The following is a 26,955-nucleotide window of genomic DNA, read 5'->3' as shown; positions in this document are numbered from 1 at the left end:
GACCGCACGCAATGCACGAACCTGTGGCTAATTTTATAAATAAAAGTACTGAGCATGTAACTCAACAGCCGAGTTGTTACAGAAACTCAGCCATAGTCTACCGCTGGCCCCATTTACCTTCTTTTCCCATTCCTTCTATCTTCTTATTCTTGTCTTGATGCGTTATTTTCCCTTCTTCGCATGTTGATTCAGATCTAATCTAAAGTTGGCATCCAATGCAGAAATTTTTGGGCAGCATCCAGACTTTTGCTTGAACCCTCGACAGCCTTCCAGAAGGCTTTCTACCGTCTTTGTTGCAAAACCCTAGGCTCCATCACTTCTTCCTTGCATCTAGGATGGAAGTCTATGGGTACTTATGGAAAGAATGCGATAATGGGGTCTTCAACAAACTGGACCCTACGAAGATTATTGCACTAATCATTCCTGCAATGGACATCCCAATTGTCATGCAAACAAACAAGAAAAGCTCCCTCCCTCCCTCCCTCTCACAACACATGTATCACACGTCGCACACAAAAAAGATGTATCACACATATTACACAGAGAGAGATGTGTTGGACTAATTGTCTGTTTCAACAGATACTTCACCCTCATTTAACGAACAAAATCAAAAATAAAATAAAATAAAATAAAGCTTATGCCCTGTAACGTAAAGGGATGGAATTTATACACTACGCATAGGGATATTTTTGAAGTTTGCTTGAAGAAATAAATGCAGAGGACAAGTGAAGCAATAAAGTGCACTGAATTTTCTAACATCAAGACTTTAATATAACAAAATTAAATCTGTACGTGACTGGTTAGAACCATAGTTCTTGCATCAAATCTTACTTTCATACAAAGTCGGAGATGAAGAGGACGTTAAAGAAACAATTGTTATTAGTAAGAAAACAAACAGGAACAACGAAAGAAACATAATGCATCCGAAATAATACAAATTGCTCTTACTGCATTCCATAAAAGGCAAGCAAAACATTATAAGTAAAATTACAATGAATCAGAACCCCAGGGGGCTGGGGAGGGGGGGATAGCAGTGCAGGTGGTGGTGTGTTGGGGGGCCGATACATTACATGAGATTTCACAGCATGAATTTGGGTATGCGCACAGAGTATCCAACTGAAGGAATTCTGTTAATCAATTCTCCTGTTACATGCTGCAGTCCCAACTGGACGGCAGTGAGCCTTCGCAGTACGTGCACAAGCTCAATTCTGTTAATCAATTCTCATGTTACAGGCGGCAGTCCCAACTCCACGGCAATGAGTCTTAACAGCACATGCACAAGCTCCCTTACTCTAGCCTCCCTGTCACATCAAAGAATAATTTTAAGTCCATTGAAACTGACAAGATTCTTTATCAGCCACACCCCCCCGCCCCCTCTGCGTCTCTCTCTGATGCACGCGACCCTAAAAGTCTAAAAGTAGCAGGTTATGGACATATACCAAATCTAAAAAGCTTCTGACTTGAGCTGCTCGAGTTCAATAGTTTCCCAATGTTTTTCCAGGTAGAAAACAAAAGTATTTCTAGCTTTTGCTGAATGGTGCATTATTGTGGAAATTTGTTGGGATAATTTTGAGGTTTAATCCTTTATAAACTGCAAAATCAGAAGGTGTGGAAAAGGATCTTGATACCAAAGGTGAACTTCACCAGCACAACCCTAGAAAGTCTTCATAACAAAAGCAACTTTCACAAATGTGCCAGGATGTCTTTTAGCAATCTTTAGTAGAGAACAATATTCATAACTTCCCATCGCTAAGCTGCAACTTTTCAATGCAAATTCTGATATAACATCGGCTAAGGCCATGGCATCTTTCTCACTGCAACTATGTCCAAGGAATAATTGATTCATGCTTATAAAGACTTCAAATATAATGATTGTAAAGGCCAATTATGTCCCAATCATGGCAGCCGTGCCTCACTGCATGATATTTCCATGTTCTAAGAGATAATTATGTCAAGGCAATCCTATTTTCAGGCATCAGAAACTCTATTACCAGGAATCATAGTGTTTATTCTCTAAAGAACCTTTCCATGAGACTTAAATCTATAAATAAAACCCTCATAATGATGCTTCATAGCAGATGTGCTAGCACACATCTCTTGAGCAAGCAAATTAATAAGAGACACGTTGGATGAGTAATGCTGTGCGGCTCCTATTATGTGCACACAAACAGCTCTCTTGCCATGTGGCAAAAGAGGTTTTGTGCAAATCACTGGGATTTGTTGCCATATATTGGGTTCTGTTGATTAAGAAATTAGCAAATCAGCACTTGTGGGTCCCACAATCTTTCATGTGCACATCACAGGTGCCCCAAAGAATTTTCCGTGCAGAACATGAACATAAAAACTCAGTCCCGAGATAGCTCTAAGAGTAAAATGACAGACTATATAAGATGTGGTAACTAAAGAGGTAAGGATACATGCTAAACTTTCCAGATATATTAGAACTCATGAATTGTCAAGTCCTCATATATCTAGTAGTTATTCTTCAATAGACAAGTAACTGTTAATTTGTGATTTTGTTCAAGCCCCTGAATGATGGAAATTAATTGGCCACATTGATTTCCATACAAACCATGAAATTTCTTCAAATTTATGAAGTCAACAATTTTAAGAGATTTAATTCATTTTTAATCAACAAATTAGATGTTAAACAGTTACCTGCTTGTATATAATTCATTATCTCTTAGGTGTTTATATGCAGGAAACTCAAGATCATGTTAAATTATTAAATCGAGAATTATTGGGTTGTGTGTCTTCTAGGGATTGGGATGGGGGATATGGGTGCCAAAATATAATTCAAAATGTAAATCTTATTGGCTGGTCAGATGATAACCTATGGTGGAAGATGGTGTTTGGTACATGACATGACTGGTTTACAATGAATGAGTATTTGATGGATGGCAATGTCCACATAAATGGATGTAATGTTGGTGATACAAATTTTTGCCATCAACTATTATTGGTATACAAATCACAGATATGTTACACAAAAAAATAATTTAGAGCCAGATGGAGGCAGATCTAAAAAATTTAGAAGGTGAGGTACCCCTACAGTGCAATATGAAAGAAGGAATGCTCAAGGGATGACTCTTTTTATAAGATTACAATAAGGCACAACATATTGTATGGTTAACGTGTTGGCAATAAAATGGTCAAACAAATAAAAAGCACATGGTAGAAAATAAAATATTGAGTCAGATGCTCAATGAAACTATGGAAGCTTAAGTGTCAACCACATGGTAGAAAATAAAATATTGAGTCAGACGCTCAATGAAACTATGGAAGCTTAAGTGTCAAATGAGTAAAAGGAGGTGAAAGAGTAGCACAAAGGACAAAATGATGAAGAACTAGTTGAACTAGTACAAACATGCAAGAAAGATTTGAAAAATCCGACTATTAGAGGTGCTCATACATGTGCTGAACAACCTCAACAGAGAAGGTTAAAGTTAATATGAAAGTTGTGAAAGGATTCAGAAATTTGAACCCAATATTTATGACAAGGATTAATGCTATGGTTATAGTTAACTTTACCACCACTTTCTGGGTATTCATAACATACATGGTTATTGCAGTTGCATTCTTGTTGGATGTTCTTTTAAGCCTGAAGGCTTGCGTGTCATGTAAAGAAGAGATGTAAGTGTAGTTCTAATAATTATTTTTTAGAGATTAAAAAACAAACTAAAGGGATAAAATATTAAAATGTGGAGATAGAGAAGAAGGAATGAAATGAACAAACCTTGATATAACAAGCTCACAGAATGTTGGGAACAAAACCAATAGATGGGCATGCCCAAAGTTTGCATTCTTTTCTAGAGCTTGTTTCAGGTGTGATGGTAAGTGAAGAACAGATGCTGTATCAGAATGAATAACCAACCGAGCAAGCTCTTGAAGGACACAAACTATCTCTTCAATTCTCACACTTGGCAGTGGATGTTCACCTGCAGCAACAATTTTCATGCATTCAGAAGTTGCAAGACAAGGACAACATGCCATAGTTCCAACAAGAATTTGGGTTCCTTCGAGTCCATCAGACATGATAGCAACCAAAAAAGAACTATTGACTATTGATTATGGAAAACAAAGAAGTAAATTATGATCTATATCCTAATCAAGTACCTAGGTGGTTTTCATCATCCAAAAACTGATTTAGTACAATTTCACATCTCCTCATAAGAATATCAATTGATACTTTGCTGACTTCTGATCTCATTGGATGCCCTTCAGAAGTAAAACTAAGACCACAATAAGTGAGTTAGCTCACATTCAATGAGACATTATGCTGAAATCTGTAGACTAAATGGAAAGCCTGTGTTCAAAAATATGACCAAGGGTTTTCCACTCTAGGATCAAATCATAATATTTTCTGAATAAAGTAAATTTAATCTTGCTATAGAACATGAATAATTTGGCAGATACTGCCCCATTTTTCATATGATAGCTTTACCTGCATAAAGAAAAAATCATCTGTAAGCAGCTTAATGAGAATCTGCTGCAGTGGGAAGGCATAAGCCCAACACTCTCTAGAGGCAAACAACCTGTTCGGGATGCACAACGATCTAGAGTTGTAACCAACCGTTGTAAAATCTGCAAGATGACATGCCTATTCAGGTGACTAACTATTTGATACTTGAACAGTCAATCCTCAAAAAATAAAAACATCTACATTGAGAAAATGTGTCTAGTGCGTAGTTCACCTCAAGAGGAGCATCTATTTGGCTTTTCAGAACCTTGTCACCCAGAACACTCAGAACAGTCAACTCGATTAACTCATCAGTCTTGAGCAGTTCAGCTGAAGGAGCATCAGAAGATAGAGCACGTCCACAAGAGCCAACAAGAAATATTTCATACACATCTGCTACCTCTTTCCAGAGACGTACTCTTGCAGGTCGATAGGTATTTGGGTCTTTTTTATAATCCTTAATTTCTCTGCTTGCATCATCAACAAGAACACGGTTGAAGCCCTCAACTGCAACTCTCCAAAGTGAACCCTTCGGGTTATCTCTTCTAGTACTCATGCACCTAAACATAAAGAAATAACACTTGAGTAGATGTGCAGAAAAAATGGCATCACATTATTCCTATTTTACCAGCAGTACCAATTGATAAGTGAAAACTCTTGATTTCAAGTTTGTCAATACTACAACTCCAAAAAAAGGCAGGATAAATAAAAGTACAATGTACACAGTTGGCCATATCTCACACTTTACATGCTTATATAGTCTTAAAACACCAAATGTTCATGTTTCTTGTCTCCACACATGATGTAATCCATAATATTCCCTCTCAACTTGTTGAAATATGAAGTCATAGATCTATGACAGCATGGATTAGTGTATTCATAAAACTTGCAATGAATCATGAGTTACATTCTGGCTCTTAACTTCGCCGACATGTTTTGGTTTTGGAGAGCTTACATATCAACTACATTTCACCCTATCGACAATTAGTACAGCTCCATATACAAACTTGAATTAAACACAATGAAATGCAGCTATGCAAAATTATCTACCAAGCCACCAAAGTTCACTTCCATGATTGCTTTTCTCCTTTACACAGTCACACCCAAATTATTTTAACACAAAGTCCTTAAAATTAACTTACAAGATAAACTAACAAGAAATAAGGGTTGATCCAAGTTTTGCATTGGTAAAAATCATATTTACTAATTTGTTTCATCAAATCCATCATTCTCTGAACCATCCCGAACCGGACGTTTCAGACCATGCTGAATTGTACCGGCGGGATACTGGTCCGGTTCTGGCATACAAAATGGCACAATGGAAGAGAAATAGAGAGAGAGGGGGAGAGAAGGGGAAGGAGAGGGAAAGGACCTCTGGCGACCTTTGGAGACCGTTCGAGACCATCCAAGCTCTTATAGAGCTTGGTGAGGACAGAGGGAGGGAACGAGAGAGAGGGAGAGATACTTACCGGATCACTGGAAGCCCTCAGAGGCCTTTGGATGGACGGCAATGCCGCCGCAACCTCTCTGACAGCCGGCAAGCCAGCGTCGAGGGACAATTGCCAACTTCAACCAAAATTATAAAAAAAATAAAATACGATGAAGTCGACAATTGCATTGCCGACTTCGCCCTATAAAAAGGAAAAAAATGTGAAATTGGATGCGAACCCCTATTTCGAACCAGAGGGCAAAGGCCCTCCTCCGACCTTGGCCGTCTGTCTGTCCACCCATCCCTCGGCACTGGCTCACCAGCCGTTGGAGAGGTCACCATGGTGTCGCCATCCGTTTGGAGGTCGCCGAGGACAGTAAGCATCTCCCCCTCTTCTTTCCTCCCTCCGCACTTACCGAGCTCGACAAGAGATTGGATGGCCTCCAACGATGATCAGAGGCCCTCTCTTCCTCTCCCTCTCCTTCTTTCCCCCCTCTCTCTTCCTCTCTTTCTTCTCCCTCTCTCCTTCTCTGCCCTATCGGTTCAGCCCGGCATGGACTGGTATGGACCCATACCAAACCATACCGCTGGCCGACCGACATAGGGTTCAATTGCAGTTTGGCGGTACTTGATCACATCAGATTATATTGGAATACCTTTATTCATGAAATTTGCAACAACATTAAAAACATGATAAAGTGCTGCTTTACCTCATTTTATGATGAAATTCCAAAACTTGGGTAAAAGGAAGCCAAAGTTGCTTCAATTTTTGCTAAAAGAAATTTACATAATTATTCGTATGGAAAACCCCTTCAATCATTAAAAAATATTTTCAAATATATATGCAGTTTACTTCTTTCTCAAAAAAAGAACAAAATATTATTCCTTTAGCCCAAAAAAAAAAAAAGATGATTATTTCATATAAGATCCCAATTTACCCATGAAAAATTCAATTTGTATTTCCATGATTTAATCAGCCAAGTTTATGAAAACAAAATTTGAGCATTTTGATAGAAGAAAGGAAAAAAGAAACTGCATTCTTGAAAATGACCAATCAAGTAATAGTAGTAATTTCTATGAAAATGCATTGGAATATTTGGAAGCTCCGTGTCTGTTTGAGGTAAAAATTAACAAACACGGCCCACGAAAGTAGATGTAGTGCACAATTTTTGGTAATTTTTATCATTATTCACACCTTAGAAGCAATTTGTTCTTAAATTGGCAACTGCTTTGATCCAGCTCTCCTTTTATGAGACATAGCAGGCCAAAATGTATTGTTTTCTCCATCAATTCATGTACATGCTCCTACTCCTATTTCTGCTATATTATTCTAAGTTCTACACCCTCATGTCTTTATTTGCACGTGAGTGTGTTATGCATCCAAGATGTTTCCACTCTGTGTGGCGCACTTAAATGTATTTTGGTTTTTCTTATACATGAACATTGGCTTACTGTTCAGTTTCTAATAACATTCAAGTAATAAAATGGACACCAGTCCAAATATCATCGTGCATTAAAAAAAATTATATCACTTCAACAAAGTCACAGGAATCACAAAGACAACAACGATCTGCTAACTTATAGTCTAGCAATTCAATTAATGGAAACAGTTGAATACATGAATCACTGTTCTTGGGATCCTCCCAATAAACCTGCTTCACTGTTTCTGTTATAACTGATTACAAGTTCGACCAACAATAAAGCTTGGAAAGAAGACCTTGCATAAATAATCAACCAACTTTTAGTAGTAGCTGAAGACTGAGACATCCAGCATATAGCTTGCCCAGAAGATCAATCTAATAACACCAACATGCAAGGGATCTTTTGTTTCTTTCATAGCCTTGCCATTGTCTTTAGATGTATGCTCTAGAAGCTAATTGTTGGCTGACGCATATTGTAATTTCAGATCATAATGTTGTACTTATAAATTTGATTCATTAATAAAATTAGCAACTTTTATTCCAATCATGTTTTATATGTATCCATGATTCGTCTAAGGGATTAACAGATGATGATATATATTCTCAAAGTGTTGAGAATTTGAGACATATTATTGATAGTTAATTCCTAAAAGCTTCCGATCAAGAAATCATCATTAAGGACAGTGATCGATCCAATTAGATCGATGCACAGATCGCTTCCCTTTCGGACAGATGAGTCTCGAGTCTGCAGTGTGGAGATACTAAAGCGAGAGTGCAGATGGTTGTTAAAAAACTTGTACTGAACGTGACCAACACGAGAAACCACTTGGATGTCTACTCACTCGTCAGTGATTTACTCAATGCTGCAATGGTGTGAATCAAAGTTCGCCATCTCGATACCGATGGCCGTTTTGGCCGATCGATGGTACAGTTCGATATCGTTCCATACCATACCGAACCGACAGCGAACCGACGAAGGCACCGGACCCGAATCGGGAGAAAAAAGAGAGAGGGAGGAAGAAAGAAAAGAGAGGCGGAGGGGGCGGGGCCGCCGGACGGCCTCCGACTGGCCACCGTGGCCGTCGAACAGCATAGCCCACACATATGGCGCCGCAGGCCTGAAACAGGGGCAACACCTCTGTTCATGATTTTTTTAAAAAAAATCAAAACTTAAATGAAGCCAGAAAATGGTTTGCCAGCTTCATTGATTCTAATTTTTTTTTTTAAAAAATTTAAACAGTGAAGCCGACAAATAGTTTACTGACTTCACTGCTGATCTTCATTTTTAAAAAAAGGGATCGCCTGAACAGTGGCAATAGCCCCTGTTCCGTGACCGTGATGCCGCCCGCACCGCTTCCACCACCCCCCTCCCCTAGCCTCGACGAAGCCTGCATCCGCGACCACGACGGCACCCACTCCCATCTCCGGTGATCTCCCCCTTCTCTCTCTTTCTCGCTCATTTCAAAGCCCTATCAAGCGAACCGACAAGCCACGAATGCTTTCACAACCCTCCGATAGTCGCAACAGGCCACTGCCAACCTCCCTCTCCTCCCCTTTCTCACTTTTTCTCTCTTTTCCTCCCTCCTCCGCTAGTATACTGTTTGAATCGATCGAACCGTGCCAGTTCCCTACCGGTCCGACTCGATACAGGGTGTACCAGTCGGTTCGACATGGTACAGCATTCCATAGTGTAAGTGATCTTTTGACCTGCGATACTTCGGCTATTCACAATGAAGCTACTATAATTTGACTACACATATACTTGATCTCCTAGCCATTTAAGTCCTTACGGTGTATGTTGGCTACAATAGATTCACGTTCACTATTAAGAGTAGGATGCACCTAAAAGGAATCTATCGACTTTGGTAGAAAGGAGAAGTCCTATGCGATTCGCAAAATTGAGTTCAGAAAGTCTTTGACCAAAGCAAGTGTGAAGGAAAAGAGTTTTCATGAGAATTCACAAATGAACTCGAATCGAGCCAATCTTCCATATAACTAATGTTGGAATTTGACAAATTTTTCTATGACCTCAGTCTAATCGAAAACTCACAATAGGACTGAATCACATGATAACTGCACCTAGAAATTCAGTAATTCCATTCTGATGGATAGCCACTACATACAGCTAGATGTCACTAGTAGATTGTGAGATTTATCGAGCATCGTCTTGATGATCGATGATCCTTGATAGACAGTTAAAATTATTCCAACCCATTGAAAGGAGTTTCTATGATATTGTGATATGGATCACGGTATATCTCACTATCAAACAATAGAATCTATGGGATCACACATAATAAACATCTTTGACTAATCAGATGATTGAATCGTGATTATGAATTGCACAAGGATTCAATTATCAATATGGTTGATGATTAATTCAATGCAAAATTTTCAATAAAGAAATGCACTAAGACTTAGTGAGTTATAGGAGGATTTATTAGCAATTGGATTGCAATTTGACATAATCTGATTGAACGATGGGGTTAGAATCAAGTCTCATTAAATTGGATTCAAATTGATTTGATTTGGATTTGATTAGATCAAGTCTGATTGGATTATGAGATAACCTAATTACGAAGAAGACCAATTTCTGATTTGATTAAGACTTGGATGCAACTAATTTTCTAATTGGATTAGAATCTAATTACGAGAGATTGGGTTCCTAGTTGGACTAAGAGTTTTTCTTTCTTTGGGTGCAACCAAATCCTAAATGGTTAGGGTTTAATTAAAGCATCATAGAGATCCCAATTTGACTAGGACTCTCTTCCTAGCGCATGCCCCATGAAGCCACACCCTTTATTCCATGTAAATCTTGTTTTTGTGTGAGAAAAGCCCATGCCAAAGCTTCTCCACGCCTCCCTTCTCCTCCCCTCTTGGATTTGGATAAGTTCTTATTCAAATTCAACTATTTATCTGATTAGGTTTGACCTAATTTCTTCTTGGATGCCAAATAAAAAGAGGGAGCGTGGAATATGAGTACAGAGATCTGAATTTATCATGAAAAATCTAAAAAAGTGGGCATGGGTTCTCTCCTCGATGTGGGGTTTTAGGAAGAGAGAAAAGAGAGATTCTCATCTTCTTCTTTCCCTTCTTCATCCTGTTCTTCTCTGAGAGGGTCTGAGAGAAATAAAAAAGAATCTTCATCAACCATTAGGAAACGATCTCTGCAAGGAAGCTAGCACTCTGGGGAGGTCAAGAAGCCTCTGATCAAATCAAGACATCGTATGGATATCCGTAGAGGCTGGACGCTTGTGCGGCTTGAAGAACCCAAATATCCACAATCATCAGCTGCGGTGATCATTGACCTACAATATAGAGATCGGATCTCCTCTTGCATTCATAATCAAATTTCAGATGCATGATCCATGTTCATATGATATATCTTATTAGGTGGTTTACTAGATCTGATCTTATACATGAGTTAGATTAAAAAAGTTTTAATCTAGATTTTATTTCCGCTACTAAATCAAAAATTTTAAAACTACATGTACCAAACCACCCGATTCCAACAGTGATATCAGAGTCAGATTCTGATATGAACATGAATTTATCATGATCTGAAATCTAATTTGCAAAAATCAGATCTTAATTAACTGATTTGACATCGTTCTGACATAATGTTGGCCTGGCATAACTCAGTTATGCTGAAAGGTTGTCCTGGAATGATGTAGAACATTAAAATTTGTAAGATCTGAAATTTTTGCATAATATACGATGTTATTTTGATATTGTTTTAGATCTGAAATTTGTTTCAGATCAGAAATAAGTTTTTCTTTCAGATCTGAAATTAGTTTCAAATTTGAAAATATTTGGTGATATTTCTTTCAGATTTGAAATTCGTTTCAGATCTAAAATTTTATTTCAAGATCTGAAATTTCTATGCAATGAGTTCATGGGTAGACCAATTTAGATCTTTAATTTGATTAAAATTTAAGGGTTCTTGATTGGCACGTGATGGGCTCAATCGAGATGGCCAGTTGATCTAATCGAATCAAGGAGTTGACTGCGATTAGGTTGTCTGCTCGAGATCGAATCAATGGTTGTAGGATCAAATCGATTAAGTTGCATGTGTTTTAAAATCTTTGACAATCTAGTCTTGGCTCAATGGCTCGAGCCTCGATCACTTTGGTTAACCCAATTTGAAATTGGTCAGGATCAGTTGATGTCTAAAGCAAGTAATTCAGCGGTGGTTATTTATTAGGACCATTGCCTCAGACAATGGGGAGCCTCCCATCAATCTCTTACTTACCTGACCAACTGTGATCAGCTTTGAATTTGGATGCCCGATGATTTGAGCTATGCCCATGCCCTAATCAATTAAAAATTTGCATGATGTAAATAGTTAAAAGAGACCTAAATAAATTTCCTCACACAATAAATCTAGCGGTCTTCCACTATTATAGAGATGTGGGCGTCTTCTTGGTGTTGATTGTTCTCGACTGGTCACAATGGTTCAATTGCATCAGGAAGACGCAACCACTTTATTAGCATTAGATGCTCCAGGATAGAGATGGGATTGGACCCAATAACTATTAGATGAGGAACTTAATGATGGTTTTGCATCCGCGAGTGAATAGTAGATCTGACTTAACTAAGAAATATGGTCAATAACTATTAGATGAGACCACAGGACTTAGAGACCAGTGTCGCTGCAACTTGCTTAGAGAAGCAATGGATAAAGAGTTGTCCACTCATTGATTTGCGCATCATCAATAACTATTAGGTGAGGTGCGCGTAGATCAGTGGGACTGCAGTACCCACTTGAAATTTCAGTCGCATAAGGATTTCTGTTTCTCCACCCAAGTGTGAGAGACTCGAGGAAATAATGAGAGTTATGTTTGTTTTTAAAGTTTCTAAAACAAATTAAAAATAAGTACAAACATCTAATTAGAATCCTTTACTCTCCATAATTAATCATGTCGTCTTTCAACCCACTAGCTCGTATCCTAGAAACCAACAGGTTGACTAGAACAAACTATAAGGACTGGCTCAGGAACTCGAGAATAGTTCTCAGTTCTAGAAGCTGACCCATGTTCTCGATCAGAAAATTTGTGTTGCCAGCTCGTCCATCCACTGATCAACAAGCTGCATTTGAGAAGTGGATGGATGATGATAATCGAGTAAGGTGCTACACATGGTTTGCCGTACCGGGCCGAACCGTCCGATACGGGGTGTACCAAGCCGGACCGGTCCCTTACCGATCCGGTTCGGGCCTTTTTTCGGAAAAAGACCCCGAACCGCACCGAACCGGGCGGTTCGGTGCAGTTCGGGCCCATACCGCCTGGAACCGGACGGTACGGCTCGGTTCTGGACCGGTTCGGGGTGAACCGAACCGTACCGCCCATGGAAAAGGGGGGAAGGTGGCTCAGTTTGATGAGGATCTTGTGTTATTTTCTTGGTATCTGAAATAAAATGAAACCTCAAGCACATCTCTCTCTCTCTATCATATTTGTTATACCATCTGTCTTGTAGTATCCGATATGATGTATTATATCATATTGATATGTTATTTCATATTATACCAATATTTGGTAAGTTGTTTTGTACCAAATTGAAATATATATCGATATTATAATAGAATGGTGTCAGTATAAGATTCGGTACCGAGATTGTAAAGTTTGTACCATGTATTAGTTCATCGGAATCCAACTCGTAAGATGAATTTGATTTGGTTTTTCATCACCAAACAGATGGAAATGCCTAGGGAAGCATTATGAGAACTTGAGAGGAATCTGAAAGAAAATTTTGAACCTCTGATAGCTAGTAATAGAGGTTCCCCGCCCCAACAATTACTAAGCATTTACTATTATCCTTCTCCCTGTTTGGTACCATGACTCCTTGCTCATTTAACCCTGTGCATTCGTACCGTTTTAAGTATTCGTTTCCACAACAATTAATCACAGTTGTAACAGATAGTTTAGAGGCCTCAACAAGATTTTAAAATAAAAATCTCAGTATTATAATCACACAACACTCAGCATTTATGATTAAAAAAGAAGCATGGGCGATATCTAATATTCCAATTAGTAACTCAAAATGGCATCATAAAATTGAATAATATCTGATTGTATCAATATCATAAATCTTGTGATGCTAGTAGTGGTATATATGTCCCAGAGTTAATGAAGAAATTCTTATGGTGGAATCATAAATTGAATAACTTCTGGTTGCATAATGTTGTGATGCTGGAAGCTTAAACTGTTATATGCGATATCATATAGGATCACAATTGGAGCAAGACTTTTCATAAATAAGTCAAATAGGAGAGAGTTCAGGTATTTTACCACCCTAATTTTAATCAAGTTAAATGGTTGAGGGCTTTATGATGTGTTCTGAATCTTCCAAACCCATTTTCGTCTGCATGAAACTGATTCAATTGCAACATATGGCTATTAAGAGTCTTTGTACCGCAATCTAACTCCAAATTGAACCCAAATATGCCAATAATATGCAATATAATGCCATATTGAAGTTGTATTTATCAATTATTAACTTCAAAAATCCAAAAAAAAAATTTGAAAATCGAAAAAAATATTGTGTACCAGTACCGGACCGGTACTCCCAGGCATACCGTGTGTCGGTATGGTATGGTACTGGTACCGTACCATACCGATCCAGGACCGGCACGCCGTCCGATACCGGTACAGCGAACCTTGGTGCTACATCGTGGCATCTATGTCCAATGAACTACAGTACCAGCATGAGGACATGAAGACTACCAAAGACATGCTAACTCACCTACAAGAGTTGTATGGTGAGCAGAGTCGCACAGCTCGCTTTGAGATCCTCTTGAGGCTCTTCAGAGCGAAGATGCATAATGGACAGTCAGTCCACGATCATTGCCTGACAATGATCAAGGACATCGAAGAGTTTCAGAAGCTCGGAATGACCATGCATAGGGAGTTGCAGGTGGATCCTGTAGTCCCTTCCTAATTCATATGGACAGTTTATTATAAATTACCATAAGAACAAGATTGATAGCACCTTACCCAAATTACTTAACATGTTGGTGACAACGAAAGAACCTTCAAGAGTTCAAAGGGCACCATTCCTACTGTGGAGCAGGCTTCATCTTCCAAGAGAAAGTCTACTTGAAAGAAGCCTGTAAAGAAGTACAAGACTAAGAACAGGCTAAAGAAAGAAGCTCCGAAGAAAGCCGACGACAAAAGAAAGTGTTTCCATTGCAATATCGAAGGCCACTGAAGAAGGAATTATCCTACGTACTTGGCGAGCCTAAAGAACAAGGACACACCTTTTGAAGGTATGTCAGGCTTGCTCATTATAGAAGTTAATCTTATGATTTCCTCCATTTTCAGTTGGGTTCTAGATTCTGGTTCAAGTGCTCATTTATACACTTCCATGCAGAGTCTAAAAGAAAGTAGAAGGCTGAGGAAAGGTGAAGTCACTCTTCAAGTTGGTAATGAGACGAGTTGCTGCTGTGACTGTAGACATCTATCCTCTGCGATTACTGTCAGTATATAATTTAGAACTTAGACTCTTTTTATGTACCTATAGCTAGCAAAAATTTAATTTTTGTGTCTATACTAGCACAGGATGATTACATATTTTATTTTAATACAGACCATTGTTCAATTTTTTTTGAAAATAAAATTGTTGTACATGCTTTTATGATTGACAGTCTCTACCATTTGCATGTTAATGCATGTGTGAACGTTAATGAGCAAGTAGTGAATGCCATAGGGTCTAAAAGACCAAGAGATAGGCTAAACCGAAGATATCTATGGTGCCTTAGGCTAGAACCTGTAGGAGAAGATAGAATTAACAAATTGGAGAAAGATAGCATTCTCGGGCCATTAACTTCAAAGTCATATCCAGTTTATGAGTCCTGTCTTCAAGAAAAGATAGCCAAGCTACCCCTTGTGAGACATGGAGAAAGAACCACAGAAATATTAGCCTTGGTACACACTGATGTGTGACCTATTTGATGTGCAAGCCAAAGATGGTTCTCTACTTTATAACCTTTATCGATGACTATTCATGGTATGGATATGTATACTTAATGCGACACAAAAATGAGGCTTTGAAAAAGTTCAAGTTCAGATGTGAAGTGGAGAAGCAAATAAAAAAATCCATTAAAATTATTCGATCAGATTGAGGTGAATATCCTAGTGAAAAATTTTAAAATTATCTCAAGGATAACGGCATTGTCTCATAATGGATGTCTCCTAGAACGTCTCAGCTCAACGAAATATCCGAAAGGAGGAATAAGATCCTATTGGATATGATCCAATCCATGATGAGCTTTACCTTTCTTCCATTGTTTCTTTAGGGACATGCATTACTTTCCGCTATCTATCTATTCAATAGGGTTCTCTCTAAATCCATTCCTACCACACCATATGAAATATGGCATGCTAAAAAATCGAGTCTTGATTACGTCAAGAATTGGGAATGTCCGATCCATGTCAAGAGACAGCAGACAGACAAGTTAAAGGCTAAATCCATTAAGGCTCATTTCATAGAATATCCTAAAAAATCCATGGGGTACTATTTTTACCTCATAGATGATCATAATGTAATTATGAGCCGTCATGCTATCTTCTTGGAAAAATAGTTTATCCAAAATGGAGACAGTAGGAGGAAAATTGAGCTCGAAGAGTCTTTGAAGAGCAATGAGTCCTAAAACTTGAATCTATTTATAGTGAGCTAGGAGGTGTGGAACCTCCACCTCATTGATCTAATAGGATCTCCTATCCTCTTGAAAGGTACTTAGGTGTACTTACAGAAGATGTTGAGAAAATGTTCCTAATGAGAGATAGGGACCATAAAGATGATCTCAAAACCAATAACGAAGCGATGTTAGATATTGACTTCAAACAATGGAAGCAATAAAATCAAAAATTGACTCCATGCATTTCAATCAAGTCCGAACTTTAGTAGATCCATCCGAAGGTATAGTACCTATTGGGTGTAAATAGATCGACAAAAAAAAATAGATTCAGATGGTAAGATAGAGACCTATAAGATAAAACTGGTAGCGAAAGATTATAGTCAACATAGATATTGACTATCAGGAACCTTTTCTCTAATTGCCATGCTGAAATCCATCCGAATTGTAATAACCAAAATTTTAAAGAAAAGCCCACTTAAAAAAAAAAAAAATGGGCCAACATGTGTAACACACATGCTGGAATTAACGTGGAGGAAAATACACGAAAGAACTCCAGAAGTTCTCCTCTGACTCAAACTCTCAAAACCATAAGGAATTAGAGACTGATTCAAACACCAAATCTCCCCTGTTTAAGGTCTATTTAAGGCCCCAATCCCTTCAATTAATCCTCACAAAAATTGCTGTCAAGATCTCTTGATTTCTTCCTGTTCATTGGTGGTTATTTCTAGCTTTGGCCATCGAAAATCAGATTAAAACCCATCAAAAGCTAGGTAAATCTCTTCAATCCTTCTCTTTCAATCTTTTATAAAATTTTAAGCTTGAATTTGTACTGATTTTTGTCAAAAATTTCTTGAAAAATCATTTGAAAATAACTGTTTTCCAGATGCCCTGTTTTTCCCTTTGTTTTTGATTTTTCGGCTGCTGGTTGCCGTTGTCGGTCATCAAACCCGGCCGCTCGACGTCGCCGGGACTACCCCACCGGCCTAAGTGGTGGTCGGCTGGGGGGAGGGTCTCCTCATCGGGAACAAGGGGGAGCAAGAGCTCCCCTGTTCCGTTAAAGAAAAAGAAGAGAGGGACGCAGGTTCCCTCTCCCGTGAAGAAGAAAAAAAAAAAGAAAAGAAAAAGGGAAAGAAAAAATAAATAAATAAATAACTAAAAAAAATAATATTTGAGAGAGTTTCTCTCTTCTCTCTCCCTTCAATCTGAACCCTTGTTTTCTCTCTCTAAAATGTTGGACTCTCTCCTTTCTCTCTCTAGACCCTTGATGGATCTCTCTCAAAGTTATCTTTGTAAGATTAGCTCAGTGATGAATTTTCTTTTTGATGATTTTGATCGAGTTTAGTGAAGAATCCGATCCAAAGTGGAATTTTGATTTAGGATTTGTTTAGAATTAATTTTAAATTAAAATTAATGCAAAAATATAATTTTAAACAATAGATTCTGAAGATTTCTGTAAAGATTAATCAATCTATTCGTTCAGTGATCTGTGAAAGGTAAGTAATGAATCATCTTCTCGAGATGTTTCATATTTATTTTGAAAGTAAATAATTATTCTTTGAAATTATACATGATTTATGAAATTGTGTTTTGAACGAAAAATGAATCGGAAATACTATGATTTATTGATTATGCATATATTCAGGGAAAATTATGATACAAAAGTATTTTAATATAAATCGGATTTATGCTTTCAACCTAACTATATTTCAATGGGCCCCGCCAATGAAGATTATACGTTGGTACTCAGCAGATCCTGTCAGTGGGGGTTATGCGCTAGTATTCAGTGGATCCTGTCAGTGGTGGTTGTGCACTGGTATTCAGTGCACCCCACCAATGGAGGTTAAACGTTGGTCATAGTCGAGACTATTGAGTTATAAGTATTTTTGATTCGAATCGGATTTATAATTATATTGTATATAAATATTTGAAAAGATTGGATTCATATTGAATTAGCATGAAATATATTTTTATGTTTATTCATCGCATTATTCTTGAATATTATATAATTTCTGAAATATCTAGTTGAGATATTTAATACTTACTGGACTATCTAGCTCATTACCTTTCTTTTTAATTTTTAGATTTAGATAATTAATTGCGAGCGTGGGTAATAATGTTGAGATAGAGCTTTTAGATGCGAGATTTAGCATTGTCAACTTCATTGAACTTAGATCTATTATTTTATTTTCAGTGAAATTTTATTGGATTAAGATATTTGATTTAATTATTTGAATTAAAGTTGAATAATAATTATTTGAATTTATTCCATTGTAATGTATTTATATCGTAATGAGATGCCTTGCATGCTTATGGAGAGAGTTCTTCACAAGTATACGGCGGTTGCTATGACCTTCAGCTCACCATCTCGGATCGGGGGTATGACAATTAATATGGTATCAAAGCATAAGTGGATAAATTATGACACATAGAATTAGACATAGTATGAGTATAGATGGATAAACATCATGAATATTGGGACGTTAAAGTATGAGTATCATAATAAACCCTTCATAACAAGTAGATAAATAAATCTAATAAGATTTTACTACTACAGAGGTTATTATGCCTCCCCATCGAATGACAAGAACTACTCAAGGGATCGCAAGAGAGACATTACAACCATGGGGTGGTAGCACTCCCTATCTGATTAGTGGTACCCCTCAGAAAGAGGGAGTCATAGATCCTATTGGGACTACTTCAAGAGTACGTCAGAAACTGGAGATAGCTCAATTAATGCAGACCCTAATTGGGATGGTGTAGATGCAACAATAAATACAGCAGCAAATGCATGAACAACAGCATATACAACGAGATGCACAACAACATCGCATCCACCACAACAACATGGAAAGCAGCCAGTGCAACGAAACAATATTTTAGAATTTAAAAAGCCAGCTCCTCCAGCCTTCAAGGGGACTATTGAACCTTTAGAGACTGACAACTGGATAATGGAGATGGAGAAAGCCTTCATTGTCCAAGAGTGCCGTGATGAAGAAAAGATTCGATATGCAGCTTATTTACTATAAGGAGAAGCATACAACTGATGTCAGCGACTACAGCGTAAGTATGAACAAGAAAGTGAAATACTTACCTAGGAGAGATTTCGGATTGTATTCTACGATCAGTATTTTTCTCGGAGTATAAGGATCCAAGGATCCAGAAAGAACAAGAGTTTATTTATTTAAAGCAAAAGGATATGAGTGTGACTGAATATGAAGCAAAATTTACAGAATTAGCTGAATTTGCTCCGAGATTAGTGGATGGTGAGCAAGAATGAGTTCACAAATTTGAGATGGTGTTGAGAACCAAAATTCGAAAACAAGTGGTTCCGTATGAATTGACTACTTATGCAGATGTGATAAATAAAGCACTAATAATTGAAAGAGAAGTCAATGAAGAATGCATGAAAAGAGAAAGGAAGCAAAGAAAGAAAGCGAGTTCAAATGATACACAAGGGCACAATAATAAAAACATCAAAAGTTTAGCTAAGGAAACAACAGATAATAAGACTCAACAGATTGATGGTGAGCGGGGCTCCAGATGTGGCAGAAATCATCTGAACAAGAATTACCATTGGAATATAGGTGCTTGTTTCTAATATGGTCAGATGGATCATAAAATTGCTAACTGCCCACTAAGCACTGAAAATCAATTTGATCAAAGAACTTATGAAGGACAAAACAAGGGTGGTGAGCAGATTTTTAAAACTCAAGAAAGAGTTTATGCTCTTATTCAACAGAATGCATAGGCTTCCAATGCAGTGGTAACAGGTAAGAAAAATTTTGAGGATGAAATTTTTTTTTAAGAAGGAAGAATGTAATCCCCAAAATTTTAGAGAAAAGCCCACTTAAAAAAAAAAAAATTGGGCCAGCACGTGTAACACATGCTGGAATTAATGTGGAGGAAAATACACGGAAGAACTCCTGAAGGAGTTCTCTGATTCAAAGTCCCAAAACCTTAAGAAATTAGAGACCGATTCAAACACCAAATCTCCCTTTTTTTAGGTTTATTTAAGGCCCTGATCCCTTCAGTTAATCCTCACAAAAATCGCCGTCAAGATCTCTTGATTTCTGCCTGTTCATCGGTTGTTCTTTCTAGCTTTGGCCATCGGAAATCAGATTAAAACCCATCAAAAGCTAGGTAAATCTCTTCAATCCTTCTCTTTCAATCTTTTATAGGATTTTAAGCTTGAATTTGTGCTGATTTTTGTCAAAAATTTCTTGAAAAATCATTTGAAAATCACTGTTTTCCAGATGCCCTGTTTTTCTTTGTTTCTGATTTTCCAACTGCTGGTTGCCGTCGCCAGTCATCGGACCTGGCAGCTCGACGTCGCTGGGGACTACCCCACCAGCCTGAGTGGTGGTCGGCTAGGGGGAGGGTCTCCTCGTCGGGAACAAAGGAGAGCAAGAGCTTCCCTGTTCCGTTAAAGAAAAAGAAGAGAGGGACGTGGGTTCCCTCTCCCGTAAAGAAGAAAAAAAGAAAAGAAAAAGAGAAAGGGAAAAAATAAATAAATAAATAACTAAAAAAAAAATGAGAGTTTGTCTCTCTTCTCTCTCCCTTCAATTTGAACCCTTATTTTCTCTCTCTAAAATATTGGACTCTCTACTTTCTCTCTCTAGAATTTTCTCTCTTGATGAATTTCTCCCTCTCAAATTTATCTTTGTAAGATTAGCTCAGTGAAGGATTTCCTTCTTGATGATTTTGATCGAGTTTAGTGAAGAGTCCGATCCTAAGTGAGGTTTTGATTTAAAATTTATTTAGATTTAATTTTGAATTAGAATTAATGCAAGAATATAATTTTGAACAATAGATTCTAAAGATTCCTCTAAAGGTTAATCGATCTGTTCGTTCAGTGGTCTATGAAGATAAGTAATGAATCATTTTTCGAGATATTTCATATTTATTGTGAAAGTAAATAATTATTCTTTGAAATTATGCATAATTTATGAAATTATGTTTTGAACGAAAAATGATTCTGAAATACTATGGTTTATTGATTATGCATGTTCAGTAAAAATTATGATACAAAAATATTTTGATATAGATCAGATTTATGCTCTCAGCCTAACTATGTTTCAGTGGGCCCCGCCAATAGGGATTATATATTGGTACTCAGTGGATCCTGCCAAAGGGGGGTTGTGCACTGATATTCAATGGATCCCGCCAATGGGGGTTAACGTTGGTCATAGTCGAAGCTGTTGAGTTATAAATGTTTTGATTCGAATCGGATTTATGATTATATTGTATATAAATATTTGAAAAGATTGGATTCACATTGAATTAGCATGAAATATATTTTTATGTTTATTCATCGCATTATTCTTGAATATTATATAATATCTGAAATGTCTAGTTGAGATATTTATTACTTACAGGGTTGTCTAGCTCATTACCTTTCTTTTCAATTATCAGATTCAGATAATTAATTACGAACATGGATAATAATATTGGGACAGAGCTTTTAGAGGCAAGATTTAGCATTGTCAGCTTCATTGAACTTAGATCTATTATTTTATTTTTAGTAAAACTTTATTGAATGTAAGATATTTGATTTAATTATTTGAATTAAAGTTAAATAATAATTATTTAAATTTATTCCGCTGTGATGCATTCATATTGTAATGAGATGTCTTACATGCTTATAGAAAAAGTTCTTCATAAGTATGCGCGATTGCCATGATCTTCGGCTCACCATCTCGGATCGGAGACGTGACACGGACACTACCCGCTGTTGCAGCATATCCTAAATAGATATCTTAAGGAAGATCTATATGAAGTAGCCTATGAGTTTCACCTCCAGCGATAGTGATAAGTCTACAAGCTGCAAAGATCCATATACAGACTTAAGCAATCATCTCGTAGTTGGAACAATCGCTTTAATGACGTGATTAAATCATTTGATTTCATCGAGAACAAGGAGCCGTGTGTATAAAAAGGTCAATGGGAGTGCTGTAATATTCCTTATACTGTACGTAGATAGCATCCTTCTGATTGGGAATGACATTCCCATGCTGATCTCGGTCAAGTTATGGTTGTCAAAAAAATTTTCCATGAAAGATCTAGGAGAAATATCCTACATTCTTGGAATAAAGATCTATAGGGATAGATCTAAAAAGATGCTAGATCTTTCATAGAAAATATACATAGAGAAAGTGTTGAAAAAGTTCAACATGGAAAACTCCAAAAGAAGATTTTTATCCTTTAAGTATGGAATTTTTCTCCAAAAAAATGTGCCCTAACACACCCAAGGAGATCCAACGCATGAGTAAGATCCCTTATGATTCGGCTATAGGAAGCCTCATATATACCATGCTATATACTCGACCTGATATAGCCCTTGTCATGAATTTCACGAGCAGATATCAGTCGAATCCAGTCGAAAAGCACTAGATAGCTGTGAAGAACATCCTTAAATATTTGAGGACTTAGAAATTATTCTTGATCTTTGGAGAAGGATCTCAGCTGAAAGTAAAAGAATACACCAATTCAGACTTCATATCTGATGTCGATGATAAAAGATCTATATCGAATGTGTATTCTTATGTAATAGAGGATCGGTTAGTTGGAAGAGTTCTAAACAACCATTTATCGCGGATTCAACCATGGAAGCCGAATGCATCTCTACCTCTGAAGCTACTAAGTGTTGTGGTTTAAAAAATTCATTACGATGCTAGATGTCATGACATTAGATGCCCTTACACTGCACTGTGACAACAATGACACCATAGCCTTCGCTGAGGAGCAAATATCTCATCAGAAGTCCAAGCACATAGAGCAACGGTTCGACATCATGGGTGAATACCTCGAGTTCATCGAGGTGCAAAGAGTAGACTCCATAAAAAATGTGGCAAACCCACTGACGAAGCCTCTCAGCCAGCAGAACGAAGTTCACCTTAAGAAGATGGGACTTAGGTTTATGACTAATTGACTTTAGTGCAAGTGAAAGATTGTTAGATGTATACCCTAGAAATCAATTGTTGGCTGACGCATATTGTAATTCCAAGACAATGTTGTACTTGTAAATTTTATTCATCAATAAAATGGACAGTTTTTACTCCAATCATGTTTTATGTGTCCATGATTCATCCAAGAAATTAACAAATGATGATATATATTTTCAAAGTGTTGAAAATTTGAGACATATTATTGATGGTTAATTTCTAAAACCTTCCGATCGAAGAATCATCACGAAGAATGATGATCGATCTAATTAGATCAGTGCACGGATCACTTTCCTTCCGGACAGATGAATCTCAAGTTTGCAGTGTGAAAATACTAGGACAAGTACAGATGATTATTAGAGAACAACTTGCACTAAGCATGACAAACATGAGAACCACTTGGATATCTACTTACTCGTTATTGGTTTACTTGATGCTACAGTGGTGTGAGTGGTCCTTTGACCTGTAATACCTCGACTAGTCCTATGAGTGGTGTGAAAAGCTTGCCAACCATCTCTCCCTTTCTCATAAAGAAGTCACAGCTCCTCTCATGGCTCCCAAGAATGCTAGTCTTGTGATATATGTATTATATGATCTAACAATCAATAAGATCTAATGTGGTGCCTTCCAAATGATATACCTTGTTTATAGAAACCACAACCTCTCAAACTTATCATGCCTGACTTCCATTTGTAGCAATGTTGTGCTCCAAGATATTTATAGTAATGTTAAGAGATATTTTCATGCTTTCATGTTTCATCTAACAAGGCCCATGGCCTTCCAAGTAGTATAAGAAAAAAAATGTTTGTGATGTCCTCCTAACCAACAAGCAATTTTGGATTTGTTTTGACCAATTTGCAATCAAAAAAACCCATGCAAGAAGTGCATTGTGACAAACTCACCATAAAACAAAAAACCTTGACCTAAGGAAATTTTTTGCTTCTAAAAACCCATAAAAACAAGCCTTAGAAGTTCATCTTAAAAATGGAGCCCCATTGGGAATCGGATATCATTTAATATACTTATCTTCATGGCCTTCTTGGATATATTCCAAACCATCCTGATGTCTTTAGTGTAGCACATACATTTGAACAAGATGAATTATCTATTATGGCTATTAACTTTGAATTTTGAATCACAAAATTTCCTCTAGCACGATGCCCCGCTAACACCCTGCAGCCCCCCTAGCCCCTCCTTTCCCATGTAACCAGCACAAAACCCTGCATGGGGCACCAAATAGGACATCCTGAAATAAAAGACATAACACCACTACCATTTTTCCAGGCCAAAGTGAAACCAATATTTAGACGTAGCCAAAATATAAGATAAATCCAGGAAGCAATGACAGATAAGTCAAAAGAACATGAATAGCGGACTACAACAACTAGCACCCTTTGAATGACAATCAATGGTATTTCAACCACCAAATCATCAACAAAGTATTATTACTATAGATTTTGCATGACAGTCATCAGAATATTCAGTTGAGCCTAACAGTCACAAAGCATAACGTTTGTGTATCTAATTAAAATCCTCCTAATCCTAGGATGTAGACCATAAACAATCATTTGGTCTTTAGCAGATTGACTTGATTCTAAGAGGGTACTGTGAATTAATTGGAATTGAAGAACAAAGTTGCAGCCATTCAAAGCAAAAAAAAAAAAAAAAAAAGATGAAAGAATCATATTTCAGCAACTTCTGGGTTCACACTAGTTTAGGGTGAAATGGAAGGTAAATGGTGTTGGCGAGATTTTAGAAAGTTATATTGAAAATTTTCTTTTCATTTTCCTATGCATAATTACGCTTCTTATTTCTTGTTAAAATACCAAATTACAAATGCTGCATTAAATGTCAAATTAGAAAGGAAGAATTGTACAATACAAATGAGTACTACAATGTCATGTGAACATGCTACCTTATCAAGTATTAGGCATGAAGAGACCCATGACTGCTACCTTATCACTGAAGTATTTTACCATGAATAATGATAACAGCCAGATATTTATAGTTTACCTTCCAAGTCCTCGAATAATATCAGCAGATACAGTGCATTTTTCAATTGGTGGAGCCTCTAGATAAAGCTCTACGATGATTGGGACAAGCTTTTCTTGAAATAAATGACTCCAGCTGTACACTATCATATCATCCGAAGTGGCAATACCAGAATGAAGAGAAGCAGAACCGTTAGGAACATCATGCTTCAATTTCAACTGGCTTTCTTTCTGGGTTCTAGAGGAATCCTCAACATTGTTTTCTGAAACAGAACCCAGAGCAACTTGAGATTCCATCTCCACAACATCTGGACCATGCTTTCCACCACCAGTTAGTCCGATCTCATTCTTCTTTCCATCTATAGGTGCTTCACATCCAATAAGATAGCAGAGAAGTTCCTGGATAAATCTGGACCACATGGAAGGTAGAAGATCAGTAGGTCGCAACAAAGGAAGTATCTCCAAAACTGTACGCTGCACTGGTGGAACAGTTCCCTGCATCAAATAACTTCATAGTAAAACTAACAGCTAATAAAACAGAAGGTGCTGGCTTAGAGTAACACAGAAAAGATGACTTGTCAAACTAATCTAGCTTGCGCATGCATGAGACAAGCAAAATTCACAAGGAATACTAGATAATATCAAAAGCGACAGAGCCAAATATGCATCACTTTATGACCACGTGAACTTACAATTTCACTTTCCATATCACCAGTACTCTTAGAGTTTCTAATAGCCAATTGCACAACCCCAAGCAACCATAAATACATGTCAATATCGAACATTGGCTGTGCTTGGATATACAAATCTCCTGTTACAGATTACAAATTAATTAGAAAGTTGCTGTCCATGTATGTTATAAACATAAATGAATGCTAGCACATCAGGTGCCTTACCAAGACCATGCAGGATCTCCTGCTTCACCTTGTCTGCTGTGGCACTTTTATAGTTTGGTAACCTCTTAAGTACAAGCTCATAAACGTCAAGCATAGATTTGACATAAGGCACAGCTAGATTTCCCTGACTTAAGCAAAGATGTTAGCAAAGTGTTCAATTACAAGATGCAAAATAGCAATTGATTTATATTTGTAAAAGACATATCAACAAAGTTTGCAATACCAGTACCGCACCCCATACCGTTTGCCGGCCGGTATGGTATGGTACCGTATCGGCCTATACCAACAATAAAAAAAATCAAAAAAAATCCACCCAACGGCCAAAAAAAAAAAAGAAAACCAGCACATACCGGTGCCGTACAGATCCATACTGGCCCATACCGCATCATACCGTGCGGTTCGAGCCCGTACCATACTGAACCGACCGGTACAATCAGGTTCACATCATTTACCGAAAAACCGATCTGAACCGTGCCGGTTCTCCATTAGTACGGTAAGGTACAAAGTGTACCAGCCAATTCGGGCCAGTACAGGTACCATACATATCAATGTTGGAGTCACATAATTCGTGTTCCCAGCTATTATTCAAAAGCAGATGGTTTTGCAGAGTACAGTAACATTTCAGAGGAACAGTAGATAATAACTAAAAGTTATTAGCAAAATGATCAATTAAAAGACAACTGCTGGCGATCATGCATATGTAGCAGGCACATCTAGGGGGAGTTGAGCAATAGGTTTTTGCAGCTGTTATATACAGAAGATGCTGTTGGAGAGATCACACAGAGGTCCAGCTGATAGCAACACAACAGATTACATTTTCTCAATTACCTTTGGACAATGATAATTGACGACCGTCTGCAAACAGCTTATTGCAGCAAGAGCAACTTCTTTACTACCATTCAGTATGCTATTTTTAACAAAATCTAGCAAAAGACCCCAGCCTGCATATAATACAACTTGGTAAACAAAAACGATCCTATAGTTCTTAATCAATATTTATCGTACCAGTCGGTGTTTCAGAGAATCATAATATGACAAGAAAGACTCACCAACAGAGAAGTTATTTAGACTCTGAAGAAAGGGAAAAAAAGAGCGCAGCAGGCGAGCAATTCCACCAAGCACCAGTACAAGTGTTTCATCCCATTGTTTCTGGGCTGTGTTCCGGCTGAAAATTTTTATGTTG

At 37.5% G+C, this 26,955-nt stretch overlaps 1 protein-coding gene across 10 annotated transcripts in view; it reads right to left on the bottom strand.

Moving 5' to 3' along the window:
* Positions 1-850: 850 nt before the first annotated feature.
* Positions 851-26,955, bottom strand: part of LOC105046734 (uncharacterized) — a 202,369-nt gene continuing 176,264 nt past the window's right edge. For 8 of the 10 annotated variants that reach the window (XM_073259546.1, XM_073259547.1, XM_073259549.1 and 5 more), the window contains 10 exons: positions 26,822-26,937; positions 26,601-26,713; positions 25,773-25,896; positions 25,569-25,687; positions 24,899-25,371; positions 4,695-5,019; positions 4,445-4,584; positions 4,117-4,232; positions 3,737-3,938; positions 851-1,301 (listed from right to left, as the gene is read on the bottom strand). In XM_073259546.1, the coding sequence (XP_073115647.1) occupies positions 1,223-1,301; positions 3,737-3,938; positions 4,117-4,232; positions 4,445-4,584; positions 4,695-5,019; positions 24,899-25,371; positions 25,569-25,687; positions 25,773-25,896; positions 26,601-26,713; positions 26,822-26,937 (1,807 nt within the window). In that variant the 3' untranslated portion in view covers positions 851-1,222. Of the gene's footprint in view, positions 1,302-3,736; positions 3,939-4,116; positions 4,233-4,444; positions 4,585-4,694; positions 5,020-24,898; positions 25,372-25,568; positions 25,688-25,772; positions 25,897-26,600; positions 26,714-26,821; positions 26,938-26,955 lie in introns of those variants that run through there. The other 2 variants (XR_012142145.1, XM_073259552.1) reach the window with 2 other exon arrangements.

Source organism: Elaeis guineensis, chromosome 6 (genome assembly GCF_000442705.2).
Source record: "Elaeis guineensis isolate ETL-2024a chromosome 6, EG11, whole genome shotgun sequence".
Classification (NCBI taxonomy): domain Eukaryota; kingdom Viridiplantae; phylum Streptophyta; class Magnoliopsida; order Arecales; family Arecaceae; genus Elaeis; species Elaeis guineensis.
This window is presented reverse-complemented; position numbering and strand designations above follow the sequence as displayed.